Below are 22,661 nucleotides of genomic sequence, written 5' to 3'. Positions count from 1 at the left end.
AACATTTACGGTTTATTTTCATCCCACCACTTTCGTCCGGTTTTTTTCGTTGTTTTTTTTTCGTCTCTCCCCGTTGCAGGTGAAAAAAAAAATCAGCCACCGAGGCTCCCTCTACTCCCCTCGATCTGTTTCCTCCGTAAAAAAAAAATGCACCAGCCGCCATAGCGGAGCACTTTGCCGCCGCCGAGATCCGAGGGGAGCCGCCACCGCCGAGGTCCGAGAGGAGCCGCCGCGATCCTCCTCTGCACGCATCGTCGCCTGCGCCGCCGCCTAACCACGGTCTCCATTGGCGCCGCGATGGCCGTGGCCTCCACTCAGACCCGTCCGCCATTGGCCCCGTATTGTCCCTCCCGACGGGATCCAGCCTCCACCACTGCGCATGGTGCGACGGGATCCACCACGGACGAGGGAAAGGCCGCGCGCTGGCGTCGTGATGTAGTCGTCGCGTGGCGCGGCACGATCCAGGCTCTGGAATGGGTCAACGATCTCGAGTTCGCCATAGTGCCGCCCAGAGGCCTCCTCGGCGAGGCCGCCTGCACAGATGCTTGGTGCACCGCGGCTGGATCTCCATCTCCACGAACAACAAGGACAACGACAGAGACCAGGTAATCTTGTGAATACGATGGCACCGTCATATACATGGTACACGGTTCAGTGTTGAGCTCACTTGCAGATGCATGCTCATGCAACCATGGATGTCAGGCGCGGGCTGTGGTGGACACGGTTCAGTGTCAGGAGGTGAGCATCACCATGACGAGGCACAGCCTTGGGGCAGCGCTAAACGCGTTCGACATCATTGAGAATGGTTACAGCTGCACGGCCGCTGCATCGTACCCAGTCATGGCGTTCACGTTCGCCCTGCACGGTGGCGGCACCGGCTTCAAGAAGCGGATTAACGCTGCCACGGCCACCGGCCTCTGCGATCTGTTCCGGACCGCGTCGGCGACGCTCGAGACATTTTCCACAGCGTTGATGAAGGTGAAGGAGAAAATTTCATAGAGGAAAACATAAAAATATATTCATGCATGTCTTTACCACTATAGAATATTCAGTCACTGCCCTTGTGCCATTCTTGTCTGCTTTATCCATGAACCAGTCCGTGCTTCCCCAAAATTCATGCCTTTGTCCCTTTTGAAGTTTTGAACTGAAGCTTAGTTGATGTAGGGAAGTGAATTATAGGCGTATTTTTAAATTTATGTTTAGTACTAGAATTCTGTTTTCAATTCTCAATTTCACATCATCGCGTCACTAGAAATTTCAACATGGTATGCTTGTTCGTTTAGACTAGACAACTTTATGAAAATGCGGCATCGGCATCAGTATGCTGCCATTGCTCGTATTGCCAAGCTTTTTTGTACATCATCTGACACAATGTCATATAGTCAATATGATGCCCTATGCACACTGCCCATTAACTGAATTACTAGAATGTTCGTAGTTTTCTTCCATCTGTATCCCTTGGGGTGTGGTTCTTATGAACACTTATTTGCAGGTTTATGGAGTCCTCCTAAAGTTTGAGAAATTTTAATGAGAATTGGTTTGACAGAAACGGGAGGAGGGGCCATTAGGACAATTTTTACGTAGAAGAGATATTGAGCGGACTGAAACCTATGGACTAAAACTAGAGCAAGAGTTCAATAGCGTTGGTGTTGTTGTTCTTGAACTCTATGCCCTGAAATAGCTAGGAAAATTGTATTGGTGCACTGTGTATAATGTGGGGTCCTTAAACTGAGACAATATTGTAAGAAAATGCGCCTTAAGGTTTGCATCGTTTGTATTAAGGCCGTTCCTTATTTCTAAAGAACATGCTTTAGAGGTGTTTTTGCAGATGTGCTCCTGCTTCTATCTACTGATCAAATGACTTGCTATTTCATTGTTTTCTGCCAATATATTATTCAGTAGTAATGACTGATAAGAATAAGATAAGCCAGCCGTGAGTGTGAAGTAGCAAGATAGTTTGAAAATTCAGAATCTTCATTGCAAGTACACGAACTGATGTTTTTTAGCCCACACATTGCTCAATGATAATTTATACCATGTCTTTAGTTTACTAAATGAACTGCACACCTGAACGCAGCACTAATGGAAACATTCAACATCTTGGTCGGCTGCTCGCGTCAGGGCTGGTGCTTGTGGCAGTGGCAGAGCAGTGTCCGAGAGCGCGGTGCAAGCAGTGGCCCCTGCTATGTGGGACGATGCGAGCACGCCGTCCAAGCAGACTTCAAGTCTGACAATGTCCACTCTACACCAAGGTACGTGGGCACTCGTGCAAAGATCCAACATCTTCATCGACTAGGACTAAGGTATGTGTTTTCTTATGCCCGTGTGATGTGGTGATAATTGTTATGCATATGTTTGTAGATGTTAGTCAGTATTTGGGAGATATGAGGTGGTTTGCCAGATAAGAAATAGAACAAGAAGGAGCTTTAGTTGGGCCATGTCATTGTGAACTTGGAGCACAGAAATTTATAGGAGGTGGTTGTCGTAAAACTGGGTGCTTAAGATCTACTGAACTATAACATTTTTTGAGTCTACGTAAAACAAATTTACTTTCTGGGTCTAATTTAATTTGCCTATGTTAATACCATGGATTATGGGTCCAAGGACTAGTCAAGACTAGTCTGTAGACTAGTCTATGAGTCTCAACTTCAGGGCCGACTAGACTTCAGTGTCGACTAGTCTATTGAGTCGAAACTTCAGTGTCGATTCGTGTCGATTAGTCATGCTTAGTCTATGAGTCTCATCCTCAGAACGACTTGTCGACTCATCGACTCGTAAACCTTGGTTAATACTTTCTTGCGTGAATAGATGGGCCAAGCCGAGCAGGCCATCAACAACCTACTCGTGCTTTGGTTTATTTTATTTGAGTATTTGTGTTCTTAATATTTGTTTTCACTGGTGTGTGCTCTGTCTTCTCAGGATAGATTTGAATTTGTTGTCATAGAAAAACATATTTTTATCGCCTTTAATAGTAGAGGTGATCCAGTTATGTATGCAAGACTATGCAAGATCCTCGATGAGGATTGTTTTTTCTGAATGACTTATCCCCGAGCAGCATCTGCATCCTTCTGCCTTAGCCTGGTCAATTTTTCCCACTATGCAGTTTTGTTTTTTAATTGCCAACATATTCAAACGGAGGTGTCTCCATGTCAAGCATGCATCCATTGAAATTTGGTGTTAACCAGTTTTGGGAGGATTGCATCAATGTATCTTCCTACGATGTTTATCTTTTTGGTCTTTTAGCTAATGACAATGTGTGACAGTGCCCAGTTGTGTATATTCTTGGACCTTTTACATTCGCTATTAACAATTCAAAAGTTAACATGGATCTAGCCATCTAGGTGAAATTCCATTTAATGCTATCAATTTCTAGCAAACTTGAAGGTTTTTGATACTTTTGCTTGTACATGGATCTAGCCATCTAGGTGAATGTTTTTACGGGTAAGGCAAGAGCTCTGCCAATTCATTAAAGTTGAGGGAAAACTGTAAACAAGGCACAAAAAGAAGAAGGAAAAGCCCCACAAAATAAATGGAGGTATGGTTGTTTTTGCCAAAAAAAAACAGTTTTTTTTTGCTAGAGAGAACAAATTGATGTGCATGCACTGATTACATTTGCTTCATGGCGCAATATGTTTATGCTACTGTTAAATATGTACTCCCTCCGTTCCTAAATATAAGTCTTTTTTAAAATTCCACTACTTACTAGATACATACATATATATATATATATATATATATATATATATATATATATATAGTGTTACTATTCATATATATAGGTAAAATGTTTGGGGCACCTAGTTTGGATCCGACCCACTAATTCATTTTTTGCTTACAAATAATTCGTAGTGCCTTTCAAATAATTCACTTTCCTTTTGTACTTGCATGCACTGCCATTGATTGTAGATTGGTTTCCAGAAAATGGCATGTTATTAATTCCCTCATAAACAATTTATTTCCTTAAATACTATAGTATCATTAAAAAATGGGGAAAAACTCATATTTGGGTACGTAAATATATACCCTATGATTTTTTATTATTTGGGTACGTGTATATATACCCTATGATTTCCCTTAAATGCTATGATTTTTATTTGGGTACGTATATATATACCCTATGATTTTTTGCGGATACCCTATGATTTATTCTAGATATATATATATATATATATAGAGAGAGAGATATATATATTCTAGAGTGTAGATTAACTCATTTTGCTCCGTATGTGGTCCATATTGAAATTTCTAAAATGACTTATATTTAGGAATGGAGGGAGTATTTTTTATTTTTTTATTTTGTGTTATAAAAGATATTTTAAAAATTATTTGGCTGTGGTTTTCTGTGTTATTTTTTATTGTAGTAATAGTTTCGTCATCCAAATGAAAATCTGGGATATTACAACGATGATAATACGGCTTTGGTTGTTTTGTATATAAAATTAATAATTAAGATAATGAAATATAGTTGTTCAGATTTTGGTCATGTTGCTAGAGTTAAAAAAATTAAGGAGAGAATCTTTACAGGGGGGTCCCATGTACAAAGGTTATTGGGAAAACTTTGTTTTTTCCACTCTAGCTTTTTGCCACTTTGCTTATGCCACTCTAAAATTTTACACTTCACTTTTGCCACTCTTAGCTTTTGACAATGTATCATAAATGCTACTCCGTGGCAAAAGTAAAATTGTATACATTGTCAAAAGCTAAGACACGTAAAAGTGAAATAAAATTGTTTGCTTTTGCCACAAAATGGCATTTTTTTATCATTTTTTAGTTTCCCCTAGGTTATTTAGGGGGCCTAGCGGACTTGACTGACGCCGTTGTTCCCCTTCCAGACCTGGTAGAGAGAGGGGGGTTGTATGTGTGTGGACGGAGGGGGTGGAAGGAGGGATTGTGAGTCTGATGCGCCCTTGATAGAATTGACAAGTTTGGATTTGTATGACGGCAAAAAATGTGACTGTGGCCTCCGCCTAATGCGATTGTGAATTCTCTGAGTATGTGTTAAGCATGACATGGTGAAGAACCGCCTCAACTTCTACTACTTTCTGTGTAGAATAGAGCTCCTCATAAAATGACTGAATTTCTCTAAGAGAGACCAGGTAACATTTATTTCCTGTTGCAGATTTGCTCAGCAGTGTTGGTGAAGTATTATTTCAGATAACTAAATATAGTTTTGCTGGCCCTTGTTTATTGGAGATCATCTATTCTGTGCCATGGAATATTCGAAAACAGATGAATTCTTGGATTTTTTAAGGGAAGCAAGCATCTTTGTTTGGATGGCTCGGGAACTTTCTCAAGAACCTTAATCTGGTCACATGTAGGGTTAAACCTTTGGATTCTGACCCTCTGAATGCTTGGATGTCCTCAATCTCTTGAGCTCTTGATCCTCAGACTTTATTTTCCTTTTTACGGGTATCCTCTAGCCCTATGTATTTATGTAAATATGTACAATCCTCCCTTTTTCCTTAATTTATTAATGAAAATTACACAGTAGAGGATTTCCCTACTGTTTGCCCATCAAAAAAGTTGAACCAAAAAATATTGTTTTTTACTTCATTTAGTTTCGTTAGTTATGTGTTGAAATGTTAGGAGATTAAAGTTCATGCTCTGTTCGCCCATGGCGGAGGCAACCATGGCAAAGTCATCGAGGGGCATCCGGATAAAGTGAGACACTGCGTTGTATATATATGGTCGTAATATATAACCAGGTTCTGTATACAATGCATGATGAGTCTTCTATATTGTACATTCATACATCTTCCATGTAAATTTTTTATGCTAATTATATGTGTTACTCGTGCAGGATTGTTATGAGTTAAGAATGGAGTACCATGCGAATGAAGCGAAAGACAACATTCCTGACGTTGTACAAGGATATCTCAAGCGGCGTTGTATAGGAATATCTCAAATGCATTAAGTAGATCTTAGTTGTAATAGATACTTATCATTGCTCTCTTCGTGTACGTTGTCGAATTATATGTGAAATTTGAGTAACGAGTCACATATTTATTATTTGGACGGGGTACTACGGCGGTCTTTCACCTTCGTGAGCTATATGCACTAGTAGAACGCCCGTGCGTTGCTACGCGCTACAATGCCAGTCGGCACCAATCGTAATGTAAACCTTCCCTCTCTCTCCCTCTCGCTCTTCCTCTCTCTACATATCTCCGTCTCTCCCTTCATCCACTCACCCTTTCCCCAACCCTCTCTTTCTCCTTGTAGCCATTAGAGGGGATGAACATGGATGTCGAGGGTGTCGCCTGGGTAGGGTTGGGGGATACAAGAGGAATAGGGGACTCCCTAAAGATTCTCCTAAATTTTGTTTAACTCGACATTACCCTCTTTTTTTTATTTCAACCCAACCAATATCGCGTCTTCCTCTCAAATTGAACAACTGCCCCTTCATTATCAGCCATCGTAGCCAACGATCCACCATGCATGTCACGTCCAGACGCATCGAGGCACGCTTGCACCCCCTGCGACTGCGATAGCGTTCACCACCTCACCCTACTACTCAATGCTATTATGTATTCATTGCTTGGTAAGCCATAAACTAAGCATCGCAACTTGAAAATTACTTGCCTATTAAGAAAGGGAAACGTTACCTTTCAGCCGGCGGATGGTGCTCTCGCGTCCGCTGTGCGTGAAGCCGTTGGATCACTTTTGATCCAACATACCACGTGTACGAACAGATTCTACGCCTCGCGTCCGCTGCACTCGAAAGCCAACCACATGTGGATTAGTCTCACCTACCTTATCTATTACCAGGATTTTGCAACATCCTCCATGTTTCTGAAACATGGGGAATGTTGCAGTGGCAACTCAGCCTTGAGAGTCAACCACATAAGGATTAGTCCCGTCCACCGTATGTCTTATGATTTTTGCAACTTCCTCCATGTCTCTGAAACATGGGGAATGTTGTAGTGGCAACACGGCCTTGAGAGCCAACCACATGTGGATTAGTCTCATCCATCGTATGTTTTATGATTTCTGCAACTTCCTCCATGATTCTGAAACATGGGGAATGTTGCAGTGGCAACACGGCAGTGCGACGATGCGGACGAAAAAATTATGTAACATAATCTCTGTTGCAAAAAAAGTCTACAATATTATCTTTGTTGCAAAAAAATATGTGTAACACAACCTTTGTTACAAATGTTTTCTACAACATGACATCTGTTACAAAAACTTCGGCAACAGAACCTATGTTGCAAAAGTGAAAAAAGTGAAGAACGACCATTAACGCAGGATTATACCAGATTTGATGGCTCGCGAGGCGGCGGATCTTTTTACAAGATCCGCCGGCCGACGCCTAGCACGCCCCATTAAGAAATGAAATAGCCTACTAAATAGTTTGTCTTTAGTTTATATTAGTGAGGCTTCACATAAATATTGCTTTGTATCAACAAAAACTCCATTATACAATAATTCAGTGATTACATGCTTGTATTTCACCTCAGAAAGGATTAAAGAATTGTCTTTAACATAAATGCTACCCATAAATAAATAAAAACATGATACCCGCAAAATAAAAGACATGCTGAGGAAGGTTGTAGTTACATATGATGCTTTGTAGTATTTGTTGATGACCTAGATGTAGTAAACACTCGACAATGGTGAGCTCATTTTGCTGTTGAACTTCTTGATATCATCCCGCACATGTGATGCCATTCACAAACGCAAGCAAAGCTTAAGGCATTGAAATCAGCTGAGGTGATATACAACCCGTGAGTAGTAGCTAAAGGAGATAGATTTTGGATGAATCGGGTTTCTCACCTTGGGGCAATGGTTGAGCACAAAGGTCAGCTTGTTGATGATCTTTTTCCTGCAGATTTTTGAGGGCAAAGCCACCGACAACATCCTCTAATGGCTTCCTATGCTCATCAGAGTTAGTGACGTTCTTCGTGGCCTGCTCAGGGCGAGTTGCAGGGTTGATAAGAACCTTCTTAGCAACTTGCTTCAACGTGGCTCGCATTGCTACAGGTGGAGCAAGAGCAAGAATTTATATATAGACATTGGTCCCATAATGTACAAACTACAACTTTGAGCCACCGCACAACTCACACTGAAAATAACTCCCAAGTTCATCTTCCTTTATGTCGGCCTTAAGACCATCATCGGAACCACACACCACTACCTTAATAACTTACTACTGCCTTTCCTGTGCTTCATGCACCGCTGGAATTCCATGTAGTTTTTGTGACAGAATCAGAAACAAATCACTTCCATCATGAATGTCAAGGAGAACAGAACTCACATGTGTAAAAAAAATTAGTGAATCTGTTTTAGAATATGAATGGAAATCATCCACGCAGACCACAGGACTTTCGTCTTGATAACAATAATGTTCAAACAGTCGGATATAACACATGAGGAGAAAGGAAACGAAAATACCTTTCATGGCAAATTGGCAATGGTTCACCTCAGCTCGATATCGTCCTCCATCTTCGTGATGTCGCTCCTTTTGGGTGTTGCTTCTACCACCATTGACGTGTTGCGCAGCAATGCTGACCACATTCCTCACAAAAAGAGCAGAGTGCTAGAGCCAAAATTAAGATGATGATGATTGGATGTGCTTGCATTCATGAACCTAATCTAACAATCAAAACTGACATTTGTCAATTTTATCAAAATTTGGAGCATGAAACTACATGATAAAATTACAAATTCTTTCTGTGAATCAAGAATTTGAAGCAAGCAAGAATCAGAACTTGATGTTATTGTGCAACTTGATGTTTTTTTCAAGAATCAGCACTTGTTGTTTCTTGGCTATAAGCCCGTGAGCAAATTAGTTTGAACTGTATCTGCATTGCTCCATGAGATCGTTGTCATAGGCCTCAATCTGTTCGGTGGTCATATTGGTCGAGTAGCCTGTGGTGTACTCGGATATGGGTAGGATCCCTCGACAAATTCCACCTGCGGAGCAAAATGACAAAAATTACTGTTGTGTTCTCTCAAAAACTGAATGTAAATACGGAATATGACACTACTTTCCTCCTCAACTATTCTAGCTGGCTTCTGTTGGTGAATTGTTTAAATTCCTAGGTCTGCTGCACATCCAAGGAAATGAGACTGTAAATCAATGTCCAGAAAAATACGGGGCTGTAAATGAATGTACAAAAAATGGGCTTGTAACTGGAGATGTATATATACTCTAATTATCATAGCTGCGACTGAGAGTCTGAGATAGATGACGCACTGACGTATGTGCCGGCTAGCCGGCACCTCCGCGAAGAGTGGCAGCACCAGCACGAGTGATATGGACGCAGATCTGGTGGTCGCAATCTGGACGGGCTGAACGCTCTCCCGCCCTCCTCCGCCTTGTCGCCCTTGCTGCTGCCATCTGCGGTGACAATCGCGCGCTCTGGATCTTCGAGTTGCGTAGATGTAACTGGAAGTCAGGAGGGAACATGGACTTGTAGTGATGCAATAGATACATGTTCAGTATGATCAGATCATACACACAGAAGATGAAGACGCTACCAGCGCACCACAACAACCAAGAGGAGTGGCAGCTGCGCGAGGTGTTGGTCCTGGAACCGCCAGTTGTGTGTCCGTCCCTACGACCCAGATTGTATACGGCGGCGGTTGTGCGCCTCCACGTCATCACCTCCACCTCAAAGTGATTCATGAAAGACGGAGCAAGGGTTGCGTCGCGGCGGGGCATGTGCGGGAGACCGCTCACGGGGCATCAGCGTCGTCGGGGTGACCATCCGGAGGTTGAAGATGCAGTTGACCGCCTCAGGCAGCGTGGCCGCCACCTTGTCGGCCCCCACCCGGGCCACCGTCTACACGGGTAGGTTTAGCTAGCTTGTGGAGCATGACGAGCGCGGGACCCACCGCCGCCTGGTCATCCCCGCTGCCGCAGAGCGGGCACGCGTCACCGCCGGGGTAGCTCGCCATGGAGAAAGAAGGGCCGGCCACAAGTAAGGCAGAGCGGGCCCGAGCACTCATCATTCATGTCCTAACTTGTGCAGCGAATTGGAAGGAACAACTTCCATGCAGGCGTGATGTACGGGCGTGCAAAGGAAAGAGTGCATGCGGGATCGATTCCGGTCATTAAATGACGTGGGAATCAAGATACGCTCGATTAGTTAGGAATCTTTTTGTGGTAATTCCTGACCAATGCATGCATGCCTGGGTCCTACCGGTCCGCGGACCTATAATTTGGGGCGCGGATGGGGGATCGGTACTAAAAATGGAAACATGTGGGTAATTTGATTAGAAAAATATTGATGACGATGGGTATATAACAAAACCTAACGAACAGAGATAAAAACCAGTGGGAGGGGATGGTGGGATGTGTGACGAAATAAAACTCGATGAAAATAAAACCGGAGTACCAGGCTACCAACTACTCCATTAAGAGTAGAGATTATATTTATATGTGCAATCTAGAAAAAAAAATGTCCGTGACAACGCACGGGCATTCTACTAGTCTCTACTCCTAATGGAGCAGTTAGTATTTTATTTTCGTTCGATTTTATTTCCTCCCACATCCAGGGCCTGCCGCGGGGGGGGGGGGGGGGGGGGGGAACGCAGCTTTCCTGATTCTATTGTGGCTATTCCCAACTAGTACGCCGTCCTGTACAGATGTATTCCATGTCTCCAGTCTCCATTCAAAATTGAGATCGTATTCCATATTTCCAAGCCCCGATCCAATCTCGCTCTTCCTGTTTCTCTCGCCGGCAACGATCGTTGAATGGATGGGTTGATCAAGGCCGAGGCGATGCCTATTCTGGGCCATGATCGCTAGAAGCCCAATGCAGATAGCCTCCCGCCTCCCGCCAGGGCCAGGCACCAGTCTCACTTTGCGTCATCGTCGAGCGCCCGTCGTCCAATCACCGGCGCTGATCCAACCCATTTTAGGTACATCTTATTATCGTTTCTCACTTATATGGCTAACTAACTAATTTACTTTGGCATGGACATGCATATCTAGCGTCATTGAACCTATAAAATATTCTTCTTGGGTTTATCTAAGTATCTATTTGTACTATTCTATATTTGTGTATATTAATTAGAATCCAAATACAACACGCCGGCTGCTCTACATGACACTGCAAACTTCCTCTATTTAAATTTATTAGGTCCCCTAAAAAATTGAGCCTGAAGTTGATTAGAAATTTTACTCACAAATATACGAGTTATATGCCAAAAGTCTATCATTGAGTTAGTATTTGAAGAATGTTGCCAATGATCTATATTTGTGCTATATAACACATAGTTTATTAGTCAAATGTTAGGTCAAAAATAGGCTTAAAACCCGAGGAGGACTAATAAATCGGGACAAAAGGAAATACCATATCAAGCACATTGTGCCGGAATTATGACAACTCGTCATGGGCCAACACTTGTGGATCTCACAAGAGGATCGCCCTCGTCAAACGTCATAGTTCAAGTTGTAGGGATAACTATACGAGCGAAAGTGATCTTGTTATAAATCTCATATCCATTATCATTGTTACAATTTCTATATATAAGGGGCCCCAAGTTTTAGTTTCGCCCTGGGCCCTCAAAATCTCAAGACCGGCCCTGCCCACATCCCACCATCCCTGTATCACTGGTTTTTATTTATCTACAAATCTCCCCTCCCATTGGTTTAAGCCGGTTATCAATCTTTGGCAAGGCAATAAAAGTTACACGGGAATAAATCAGATCACGGTCGGCAGTCAAACTCAAACCTGCCAAGAGATTTGGTAACAGAATAAATTCAAATGAAAGGGTGGGGAACGTATATAAGGATGGTGATCTCCATTGCATACCAATTACTCCAAAAACAATCGCTCGTTAGCCTCTTAGGTCGTTCGTTCGCTCACACTCCCTTCGATCCCCCCTCCGCACGTACCATCGATTTTTTCTATCCTTGTAAAAACCAGTGGAGAATCACCCGCAAAAAAAGTAAAAACTAGTGGAGAAAACCCTCCAAAAAAACCACGTGTTCAAGGGGAGTTTGTACGTCGTTGTTCCCTTCTCCTAACCACGTCGATCGATCCGAGCAATTTTCTCTCCCACCGATTCCTTTCCTTCCTCCCATTTCAGTTTTTATTACATGCTCTTTTTACTTCTCTAATATCTATATATTCCCGATTTTCTAACACAAAGGATGGCTCTTCTCCGAAAATTCTTCGTTCTTTCTCCTCACCCAAGAAAACCTAGCCCTATCTCACGCGGTTTGTGGTGGCGGGGCATCAGACGCATGAGCTGAGGACGTACCGAGGGACTACAGGAGGAGGTGGACGGGATCGGCTTCCTCCGGGGGTTCAGCGCATGTTGCACGCGTGAAAGTGCAACTATCCCTGGGTGGTTTTGGTAATTCCTAACAACATATAGCTCATTGAGCTAATGCTATTTCAAGATAAATATTTCAGGAAAGCTCAATGATTGGCATGGCATGGATTAGAAAGTGGAGCCCTCAAAATGCTAAGGACAAAAGATTGGCTCAATCTCAAAGCACAAGACTCTACATTTTACTTTTAGTGATCCAAGATCACATTGAGTCCATAGGAAAAGCCAATACTATTAAAAGGGGGGGGGTGAGGTGTTGCTTAATGAGTTACTTGCTCAAAATGCTTAGTGATATGCTCCAAAAACCCTCAACTACTTTCTCATATCCACATATGTCCCAAACCAAAAGTCAAACTCGGCCCCACCGAAACTTTCTATCCGGCGCCACCGAGTTCACTTGACATAGCCACTGCCACAAACTCTAGTCACTTCGGTCTCACCGATAGGGATCTCGGTCTCACCGAGATGGGATTGCAACCTCTTTGTTTCCCTTTCGTAACGTTTCGTTCTAACCGAGATGAGCGAATTGGTCCCACCGAGTTTGCCTGACCAACTCTCTGTTTGTCTATTACCAAAATCGGTCCCACCGAGTTTGTGTAATCGGTCTCACCGAGATTAGTTATGCCCTAACCCTAATGGAATCGGTCCCACCGATATGACATGTCGGTCCCACCGAAAATCCTAACGTTCACATTTTGAACTAGATCGGTCTGACCGAGTTTCATTATTCGGTCCCACCGAGTTTGGTGATTTGTGTGTAACGATTAGATTTTGTGTGGAGGCTATATATACCCCTCCACCCACTCTTCATTCGTGGAGAGAGCCATCAGAACATGCCTACACTTCCAACATACATTTTCTGAGAGAGAACCACCTACACTTGTGTTGAGGTCAAGATATTCCATTCCAACCACATAAATCTTGATCTCTAGCCTTCCCCAAGTTTCTTTCCACTCAAATCATCTTTCTACCAAATCCAATCCTATGAGAGAGAGTTGAGTGTTGGGGAGACTATCATTTGAAGCACAAGAGCAAGGAGTTCATCATCAACACCATCTATTACCTTTTGGAGGGTGGTGTCTCCTAGATTGGCTAGGTGTCACTTGGGAGCCTCCGTCAAGATTGTGGAGTTGAACCAAGGAGTTTGTACGGGCAAGGAGATCGCCTACTTCGTGAAGATCTACCCTAGTGAGGCAAGTCCTTCGTGGGAGATGGCCATGGTGGGATAGACATGGTTGCTTCTTCGTGGACCCTTCGTGGGTGGAGCCCTCCGTGGACTCGCGCAGCCGTTACCCTTCGTGGGTTGAAGTCTCCATCAACGTGGATGTACGATAGCACCACCTATCGGAACCACGCCAAAAATCTTCGTGTCTACATTGCGTTTGCTCCCTCCATACTCCTCCCTTTACCTTCATATGTAATTGTTTTACATTCCGCTGCTATACTCTTAGAATTGCATGTGTAGGTTGATTACTTGAGTTGTGCTAAGTTGCTAAAATCTGCCAAGACTTAAAATTGGGAAAAGGCTAGATTTTTATTTGATCAAGTAGTCTAATCACCCCCCTCTAGACATACTTTTGATCCTATAAGTGGTATCAGAGCTGTGGTCTCCATTTGCTTTGATTTTCGTAGCTTTTGGTGATCATAGCCTTGGTTTCACAACCTAGTAAGGAAATTACCACCGTAGAGGTCCTTACTTTGATGGTACTAATTTTGCTAGTTGGAAGCATAAGATGAAAATGCATATTCTTGGACATAACCCTCGCCGTTTGGGCTATTGTGTGTATTGGCTTGCAAGGTGAATTCTTTGATGGGAGAGAACCGAACCGTGAAGCTACCGCGGAAGAGTTGAAGATGCTGCAATACAATGCTCAAGCTTGTGATATTCTCTTCAACGGATTGTGCCCCGAAGAATTCAACAAAATCAGCCGTCTTGAGGATGCAAAGGAAATTTGGGATACTTTGATTGATATGCATGAAGGTACCGACTCCGTCAAGGAATCCAAATTGGATGTGCTTCAAAGTCAACTTGACAAGTTCAAAATGAAGGATGGTGAAGGTGTCGCTGAAATGTACTCTAGGCTTGCTCTCATCACAAATGAGATTGCCGGCTTAGGAAGTGAAGAGATGACCGATAGATTCATCATCAAGAAGATCCTAAGAGCCTTGGATGGAAAATATGATACCGTGTGCATATTGATCCAAATGATGCCCAATTACAAAGATCTCAAGCCAACAGAAGTCATTGGAAGAATTGTTGCTCATGAGATGTCACTTAAGGATAAGGAAGAGCTCCACAACAAGTCAAGTGGTGCTTACAAAGCCTCATGTGAAGCTCCCACATCATCAAGTGAGAAACAAACCTTCAATGAAGAATTGAGCCTAATGGTGAAGAACTTCAACAAATTCTACAAGAGTAGAAGCAAGGAAAGAAGCTCCAAGTCAAGGTCCTACAATGGCAAGAGATCTTAAAGTCGTGAACGAAATTGCTACAATAGTGGAAGACCCGGACACTACTCTAATGAGTGTACGGCTCCCTACAAAAGAAGAGAAGATTCTCCCAAGAGAAGGAGTAGAAGAGAAGAATCACCTCCAAGAGAGAGAAGGAGTAGAGATGATCGTTATGAACGAAGACCCTCTCGGAGAAGCAAGGATTTGGAAAGGAAGGACAAATCATCAAAGAGCTACACAAAAAGAAGACATCAAGCTCATGTTGGTGAATGGGTATCCGACTCCGAGTCCGACCATCACTCCGAAAGAAGTTATCACTCCGACTCCGAATATACTCAAGATGAAGGTGTTGCCGGTCTAGCACTTGTGTCAATCGACTCCTACGACATATTTGACTCACCAAATGAAGGAATTGGAAGATGCTTCATGGCTAAAGGTCCAAAGGTAACACACCCCGAGTATGTTGATTTTAATAGTGATGAAGATGATTTGCTAGGAGATGATGATTTGCTTGTTGCCAACTCTAGTTATGAAAACTATGATGAACTTGTTGTTAATCATGATAATCAAGATAAAACGAATGACGATGATAAGAAGGAGATTGAGCGTCTAACTAAAGAACTAAACACTCTTAAGTTAGCTCATAAAACTACCTTGGAAGATCATCGAGAACTTTTAAAGACTCATGAGAAGCTACGCTTTGAAAAGCTCAACCTTGAGCAAGAGCATGAGTTCTTAAAAGCAATCATTGATGATCTTCGCAAGAAAAGTTCTTCTTACATTGCCAAGCGTTTACTCTTGTCTACTTACATGCCACAAGTTAAATCTAGCAACAAGAACAAGAAAGGTTCTTCATCTAGTAGTAACAACAATCATGCTAAATCCAATGTTGTTGCCTCTAGTAGTTCTCTTGATTCCTTTAATGATTCTCTTAGCCAAGTTACACTTGAGCAAGAAAATAGCTTATTGAAGGGAATTATAGAGAAAGGTGTTTACAAGAGTCTTGCCGGGAGTAAGCAATTTGAGGAAATTGTACGCAAGCAAGGAAGACACCGGAAGAATCAATGTGTTGGTTTTGAACGAAAGTTCAATGCCAATGGAGTTGAGTGGGAAGAAGATCAATACCCCAAGACAAAGTTTGTTCCTCAACAAGAGAAGTATGACCCTACTTCTTTTCAAGGAACACAAGCTCAAGATGATCTTCCACCACAAGACCACAAGCTAAAGGGCAAGGACAACCTTCAAGAGGAGGTTGATGCATTCGAAGAAGCACCTAAGGCTTTGGTCAAGTGGGTTCCCAAGACTACATCAAGTTCCACTTCATCAAGTACGACTACAACTCCAAGGATTCCCATCAAGATGGTGTGGATCCCTAAGAAGAAGAACTAGAGAGTTCTTGAGGGTGACTCTGCCAACATACTTCACTCTTATCATTTTTGGCAAGGACAAGTGCGAACAACTTCCATATCTTGCATTAGTTCAAGGAGTCACAAACCCTCTTGTTGGTAAGACAAGGGACAAGGTAACCTAATGCATTCATGGACATCATCTCATGTGAATATCACTCTATGTCTATGGATATCCTTGTTTGTTCCTTGTGGGACTAACCCGTGTAGGTCTTGAAAGTGCAACTCACTCCAAAGGATTGCTCCGAATGATCTACATCAACAATGATCATCTACATCTTCAACACCTACATGAAGTCATCATCGACAAAACCCAAGGTTAGTTCATCCTGTATAGGGGGGATATCACATCTAGGGGGAGCTTTACTCTAATCAATTGAGCTAAAGCAACTCTAATGATGTGAGCACAACAATGCTTTATGTAAAAGTGGCAACCCCACTTATGCTTAAACGATGAGTATGACCTATGATCAAATGTTCTCATTTGACTCCTAAGTCAATATACTCATATATAGATGACCTAGTCATCGCCAAATTTCTTGATAGATGCTAGAGTGATTGTGCATGCTTTGTCACATATTTCATTTGTCATTTTATTGTGTGTGCATGTTGGATGCATATTTTACTCATTCGAGGACATCCATTTGTAGCTTTGGTTGTTTGGTTTTTCTCTTTTGCCAAATGGATGGACAAGAATGCCTAAGAACTCCCTCTAGCTATCTATGCTTTTCTCGTCTCAAACTCTATTCATGCTACATCAAAGTTTGATCGAGTCAGATTCGAACCACTCTGTGTGAGGAGCACTCGGAGTCCCCGATTCGTCATAGACTTAAACTTCCAAAACCTCTTTGTGCATTTCGGTATGACCGAGTCATCCACTTCGGTCACACCGAGTTCACTAAGTTGATCTAGGTTTTTCATCTCGGTGCAACCGATTTGAACCTTTCGGTCACACCGAATTGCAGTAACCGCTTGCGATTCTGCATCTCGGTGCCACCGAGTTGTTCCACTCGGTCACACCGACAGGGTCGGGATATATAAACCCACGGGTGAGATTTTGGAAATTTCTCCGAAACCTCTCAGCCCGCGCGTATCCTGCTCTGCCACCTCGGGTCTCCGGATCGTCTTCTCGCCGCCAGCGACCTCCCGCCGCTGGTTTCCATCGCCGTCAACGGAATTCTGCCCCTCCGTTGCCGCTGTAGCGAACTCCGCCGAACTAGGGTACGAGTTCGATCATTTGTGCTATTATTTTACCTCTGATTCGTAGCACATTGTTCTGCCATGATCATCACCACGTATGCAAACACTCTATCCATTGAAATCATCCCTTAGGTTAGGTTTGATTCGAAAATTTAGGGTTAGGTCTCCGCAGAACTCATCTCGGACTGACCGAGTTGTAGAAATCGGTCTCACCGATTTGGCTTAGGCCATTGCACTTGCACTTTCAGTCTGACCGAAAACTGCAAATCGGTGTGACCGAGTTCGATTCTGTGTGAAACCCTAGCAGTCTCGGTGCCACCGAGCTATGACTCGGTCTGACCGAGTTCACTAGTTTAGGTTCCAAAAGCTGCTTCGGTATCACCGAGTTTACAAATCGGTAGCTCCAAAATGCTTTCTGTGAAGAACTAAAACTAAGTTTTTAAGTCATCTGTTTTGCAAAAACTCTACACTTTGTGATGCTCATCCACTCTACCTCATCTATATCTATTCACAGGGTCTACTGTCAGTAAGTTTGGAGAGATGTCTGATCAGAGTGATAGTCAGAATAGGTCAGAGAAACAGGTGCAGATGAGTGAGGGCTCAGATCCCTCTAGCACTTCTGATGATGGAAGCAGGAGCACTCCAAGCAACTTGCCAAAGACAGCCCAGATCCAGGAAGAAGAGAACCTCAGAATCTGAGGATGAGGATTATATTGCCACTAAGGAGGAAGTAAGCTCCAAAAAGAAGGTGCTGAAAAAGGAATATGGCACAACTGCTGCAACTAAGCCAGGAATGAAAACAAAGGCACCAGCAAGGAGAATTCCTATGTCAAAGCCAAGGAGGGTGGCAACAGGAGAAACAATGAAATTCACTATAGAATCTGATGAAGGTGAAGCAGCAGGAGATGACAAAAAGAAGAAGAGGGCAAGAACCACTACTGCAAAAGTTCTTGGCAAGCCCTCAATGATGAGAGATTTTGAAGAGGAAGAGGAAGAGGATGTTGCACCAGCACCCAAAGCTCCAAAGCTTATGGGAGATGCTATAAAGGCAGGGGCTGCTCCATCAAAGCCCAAGTCTGCTCCCAAAGCTCCAGCTCAGAAGCCCAGTAAGCCCAAGAGGAGCATCAGGAACATTCCTACTGAGGAAAAGAACAAGGCCCCAGTGCCTCAAGCTGAAGAAGAAGAAGATGATTCACTTGTTTTGAGAAAGTTGAAGCCTAAGATTCCTGACCACAATGATGCTCATCCAGTGGCAGAAGACATGCATATCAGGAAGGATGCTGGACTGAGATTGTGGAGACAATCTAATCCTTATGCTGCGAGGAGGAGAACAGTAGTTGACTACAGGTTTCATACAAAGGAACAACAAGACTTTTATGAAACAATTTTGCTTGACAAGAAGCCCATTGTTTGTGACATGAGATGGGTCGATTGGGAATACATCAAGGAAAATAAAGATCACTTCCCAGGAGTACATGACAGCTTCAAAGCATGTGGAGTTGACAAATTTGTTGCTTAGAAGCTCACAAAATGGAATGATGAGCTGATCATGCAATTTTACTCCACAGCTCACTTTACCCAGATGGGAAGATCATTTGGATGTCTGAGGGTACAAGGTACCAGTCCACAGTTGAGGAGTGGGCCAAGCTGATCCATGCCCCAGAGGAACATGAAGATGACTTGGATATATATGCTGAGAAGAAGAAAGACCACAACTCTATGGCTAACATGTACAAGGAGATCCCAGACAAAGAATTGGAGACACATAAGCTTGGATCTGTACACTATCTGTTGTCTGGTCTGCCTACCATCAACTGGATCCTAAGGCACACATTGCTACCCAAGTCTGGAGATCACAAGATGATCAGAGGACATTCTATCAACCTGCTACACCTTTTTGATGTACCTCAGAAGTTCAAGGTCATGAGTTTGATTGTAGAAACAATCAAGAGGACTGCTGCTGACCAGAAGAGAAGCTGTGGGTATGCTCCACACATTCAGGAGCTCATCAACTCCAAGATGGGCACAGGTACTTACTTGTTGGACAAGGAGCACCTTCCTCTGCATCCTAATTTTGAAGATAATACTGTTGTGATGAATGAGGAAGACCCCACATCTGTGCAAGCACAGGAGAAGAGAGCCAAAGCAAAGGCTGAGAAAGCTGCCAAGATGCCAAGTGTTGAAGAGGCATCTCAAGTTTTCCTGAAGAGCAAGCAAGATCAACTTGGATATCTGATCCAGTCTACACTGAGGATTGAGAAGGGCTTGCCCACCCTGACTCAAAACCAGGAGAGCTTGGAGAGGATCATAGAAACCAAATTTTATGATCTTGATCTAAAGGTAACTGAGATTCAAACAACAGTTGAGCAGCTTCAGGAGGAAGCAGAAGAGAGGAGAGGCAAGGCAACTACTGTTGCATTTGAGCGAGTGTGTAGAGGACAGAGGTCTGCTGCAGTGCCAGTGAGAGATTCCAGAGCTACAACATCAGCACCAGCAGCTACAGCTCCAGCAGCCACTCCACCAGCTCCAACTACATCAACAGATGCCTTCGTCCTTGAAGATCGTGATGCGGAAGATCAATCTAGGAGATGCGTAGATTTATATATGGGAAGTCCTATTTTGGCCACCGGAAAATGTTCGGGATTTTTCGGTATTGTACCGGGAAGGTTCTAGAAGGTTCCGGAGTGGGGCCCACTGTAACGCCCCGAGACCGACGCTCCAGATGCGCTCCATGTTTTGCGTGTCAGCTCTATTATCTATTTGTTTGTTGCTTTCATCATGTCATCATGCGCGTTGCATCCACATGTTTTCATAAAAGTTGCATCCGCTCGTAGTTGCCGCTTCTTCCTCGTCTTCGTTGACCTTTATCGGGACCCTTTGTCTTTGTCGACCTCTCTCAGACCCCCTCTCGAGCGTGTCCGAAAATTCCCCGAACCCGAACCGGGTTGTCGTCACCGTCGGGTCCGGTTCATCCCCAAACATCCCAAAAATATCATCGTTTTATTTATTGGACTCCCTAGCATATTTATTCTTGTCCGTCGGATTTTGATCGAAAGATCCAAACTTCCCTCCTTTCCATATATATAGTCTATCCCTAGTCCATTTTGGACCTAACACTATTTCCTAGGGATCCTCCCCAGCCGCCGCCACTGCTCTCCATCCCATAACCCAGATCCGTCGCCACCCACCTACTCCGTTTCTGTGCCTGACCAACCCCCGCGCCTCCACCCGATCCCTCCTGTCCAATCCTCGTTCAGCCTCCTCCCTCCTGCCCGTGCTGGAGGGGCTTGCCTCGAGTGCCGCCGTTAGCAGCATCGGCTCCCTCCTCCCTGACCACGGTCGCGCCGTCGACCGTCGCCGGTGAACCCAGCAGGTCCCCTGCCTCGCACCCTTTTTTCCCCTTTCTTGGCTCTCCGGCTCCTCTGACCGTCTCCCTCTCTCTTCTGCTCATGAACAAGCTCGCCGCCGCTGCCTGGAACCAGCCGGATCCGATGAACCTCGCTGGGATCCACCTCCCCTCGTCCAGATCGGCTGGTCTCCGCCATCCCCGTCTTCGTCAACTGCCAGGAGCGCCGACGCCTGTCTTCGTCGCCACCCACAGGAGCTCCCCGCCGCCGGATTGGGCCGCCTCCGCCGGGTTCCTCTCACGCCGTCGCCCCGCGTGCCCTGCCCCGCCAAGCCGCGCCATCCTCCTGCCAACGCCCGCCTGGGATGAACGCAGCGTCGCCCCGCTCGCCTTCTTCATGTGCCTGCGCCTCACGCCGAGCTCGTCCTCGAGCACGACGCCGCCTTGTTGACCGCCGTCGTTCAGGCCAGGCCTCCCCTGCTCCTTTCCTTCTCGTTCCCTGCCTTCTACTCCCTCCTCTCACATCTCTCTCTCACAGGGACTGCCATGGTCGTCGCCCGGCCGTCGCCCTGTCAAGAATCGTCGCCGGACCCCGTGGGGCTCCGTCTGGCTGGATCTGCCGCGCCCGGCCGCGCCGGAGACCACCAGCATCGTCAACCTCCATCTCCCTGCTTCGCTCAGACGCCGGTGCCCAGACCCCAGGATCGAGCAGCGCCTCGACATGCGCCTCCTCTGCCTCTGTTCGAGAGGAGGATGCTGCAGATGCGCCCGGTCACTCGCGTTGACCGCGACCTGCCCATCTCCTTCGCCTCCTGGGCCACCAGCAACCTCCCCAACCGGCCTGCTTCAGCCTCCCTCCACCATCGGCCCGACCTGGCCCTCTGGTGAGAAGCCCAGTCCGCCCGAGATTCGGCCCGTGATGTGTTTTTTCCTTGCCTGCGAATTTAGACATTATCCAGAGAATTACAGTTTTACAGAAAACCCCCTGTTCTTCATGCATTTAATAACTAATAAACCGTGCATCGGATTAAAATGATTTATATATGAAAAGTGCTTAGAATTTCATCTAGTTTCATAATACGCTGCTCTCATCCATGTTTAAAATGTTTAACTTGCTGTTTGTTTAATTTTTCCTAAATAACATGCTAAAATGATTTATTCCATAACTAAATAACCGTAGCTCGGATTTAAATAAACTTATATGTAAATGGGGTAGAAAAATGCCTAGTTTAACGTGGTGCACTTCATTTTGCTGTTTAACAATATTAAAATTGCGTTTATGGCAGAACAGTACCAAATCTAAATTATGGACATGAGGATTTTCCGGAAATTGTTGTTTGTTGTTCCGGCCTCATTTAAATTGCCTAAAATAGGTAGTTTCCTTATGCTTCACCCTCTTGCCATGGTTAACAACATTTAACATTGTTGGGTACATAAACGAGAGAGAACTAAATAATTGATGTGGTGTTTCGTCAATATGCAACTCATTGCATATTGAGCTCCACTTAATTTGTAGTGGGGTTTGTTGCATTTTCCCATGCCATACCTCATTTAAACCGGACATGCATCATACTTGATTGTGCATCATGCCATGTGTATGTGGTGGTTGTTCACTATGTTGTTTGTTTCTTTCCGGGTTGCTTCTCTCGTTAGCTTCGGTTTCGTTCCGGAGTTGTGAGGATTCGTTCGACTACGTCCGTTTGTCTTCTTCATGGACTCGTTCTTCTTCCTAGCGGGATTTCAGGCAAGATGACCATACCCTCGAAATCACTTCTATCTTTGCTTGCTAGTTGTTCGCTCTATTGCTATGATGCGCTACCTACCACTTGCTATATCATGCCTCCCATATTGCCATGTCAAGCCTCTAACCCACCTTTCCTAGCAAACCGTGGTTTGGCTATGTTACCGCTTTTGCTCAGCCCCTCTTATAGCGTTGCTAGTTGCAGGTGAAGATGAAGATTGCTCCATGTTGG

At 44.4% G+C, this 22,661-nt stretch overlaps 1 protein-coding gene across 13 annotated transcripts; it reads left to right on the top strand.

Annotated features, from left to right (window-relative positions):
- The first annotated feature begins 127 nt into the window (after positions 1 to 127).
- LOC109748131 (phospholipase A1-II 6) lies at positions 128 to 6,009 on the top strand. 13 transcript variants are annotated; one of them, XR_005754338.3, is made up of 5 exons: positions 148 to 605; positions 703 to 978; positions 2,122 to 2,303; positions 3,418 to 3,535; positions 4,833 to 6,009. XR_005754338.3 is itself a non-coding variant. In XM_045227828.2 (4 exons), exons 1-4 carry the CDS (start codon positions 474 to 476, stop codon positions 3,443 to 3,445), a joined length of 567 nt encoding a protein of 188 aa, XP_045083763.1. In that variant the 5' UTR covers positions 146 to 473; the 3' UTR covers positions 3,446 to 6,009. The 13 variants fall into 13 exon arrangements, 7 of the variants coding, with proteins under 7 accessions (XP_045083762.1, XP_073352655.1, XP_045083763.1 ...); XR_002229297.4 differs by having other exon boundaries at positions 149 to 605; positions 5,120 to 6,009; XM_045227828.2 differs by having other exon boundaries at positions 146 to 605; positions 2,122 to 2,252; positions 3,418 to 6,009.
- The last annotated feature ends 16,652 nt before the right edge of the window (positions 6,010 to 22,661 follow it).

This window comes from Aegilops tauschii, chromosome 4 (genome assembly GCF_002575655.3).
Source record: "Aegilops tauschii subsp. strangulata cultivar AL8/78 chromosome 4, Aet v6.0, whole genome shotgun sequence".
NCBI classification, from domain to species: domain Eukaryota; kingdom Viridiplantae; phylum Streptophyta; class Magnoliopsida; order Poales; family Poaceae; genus Aegilops; species Aegilops tauschii.
This window is presented reverse-complemented; position numbering and strand designations above follow the sequence as displayed.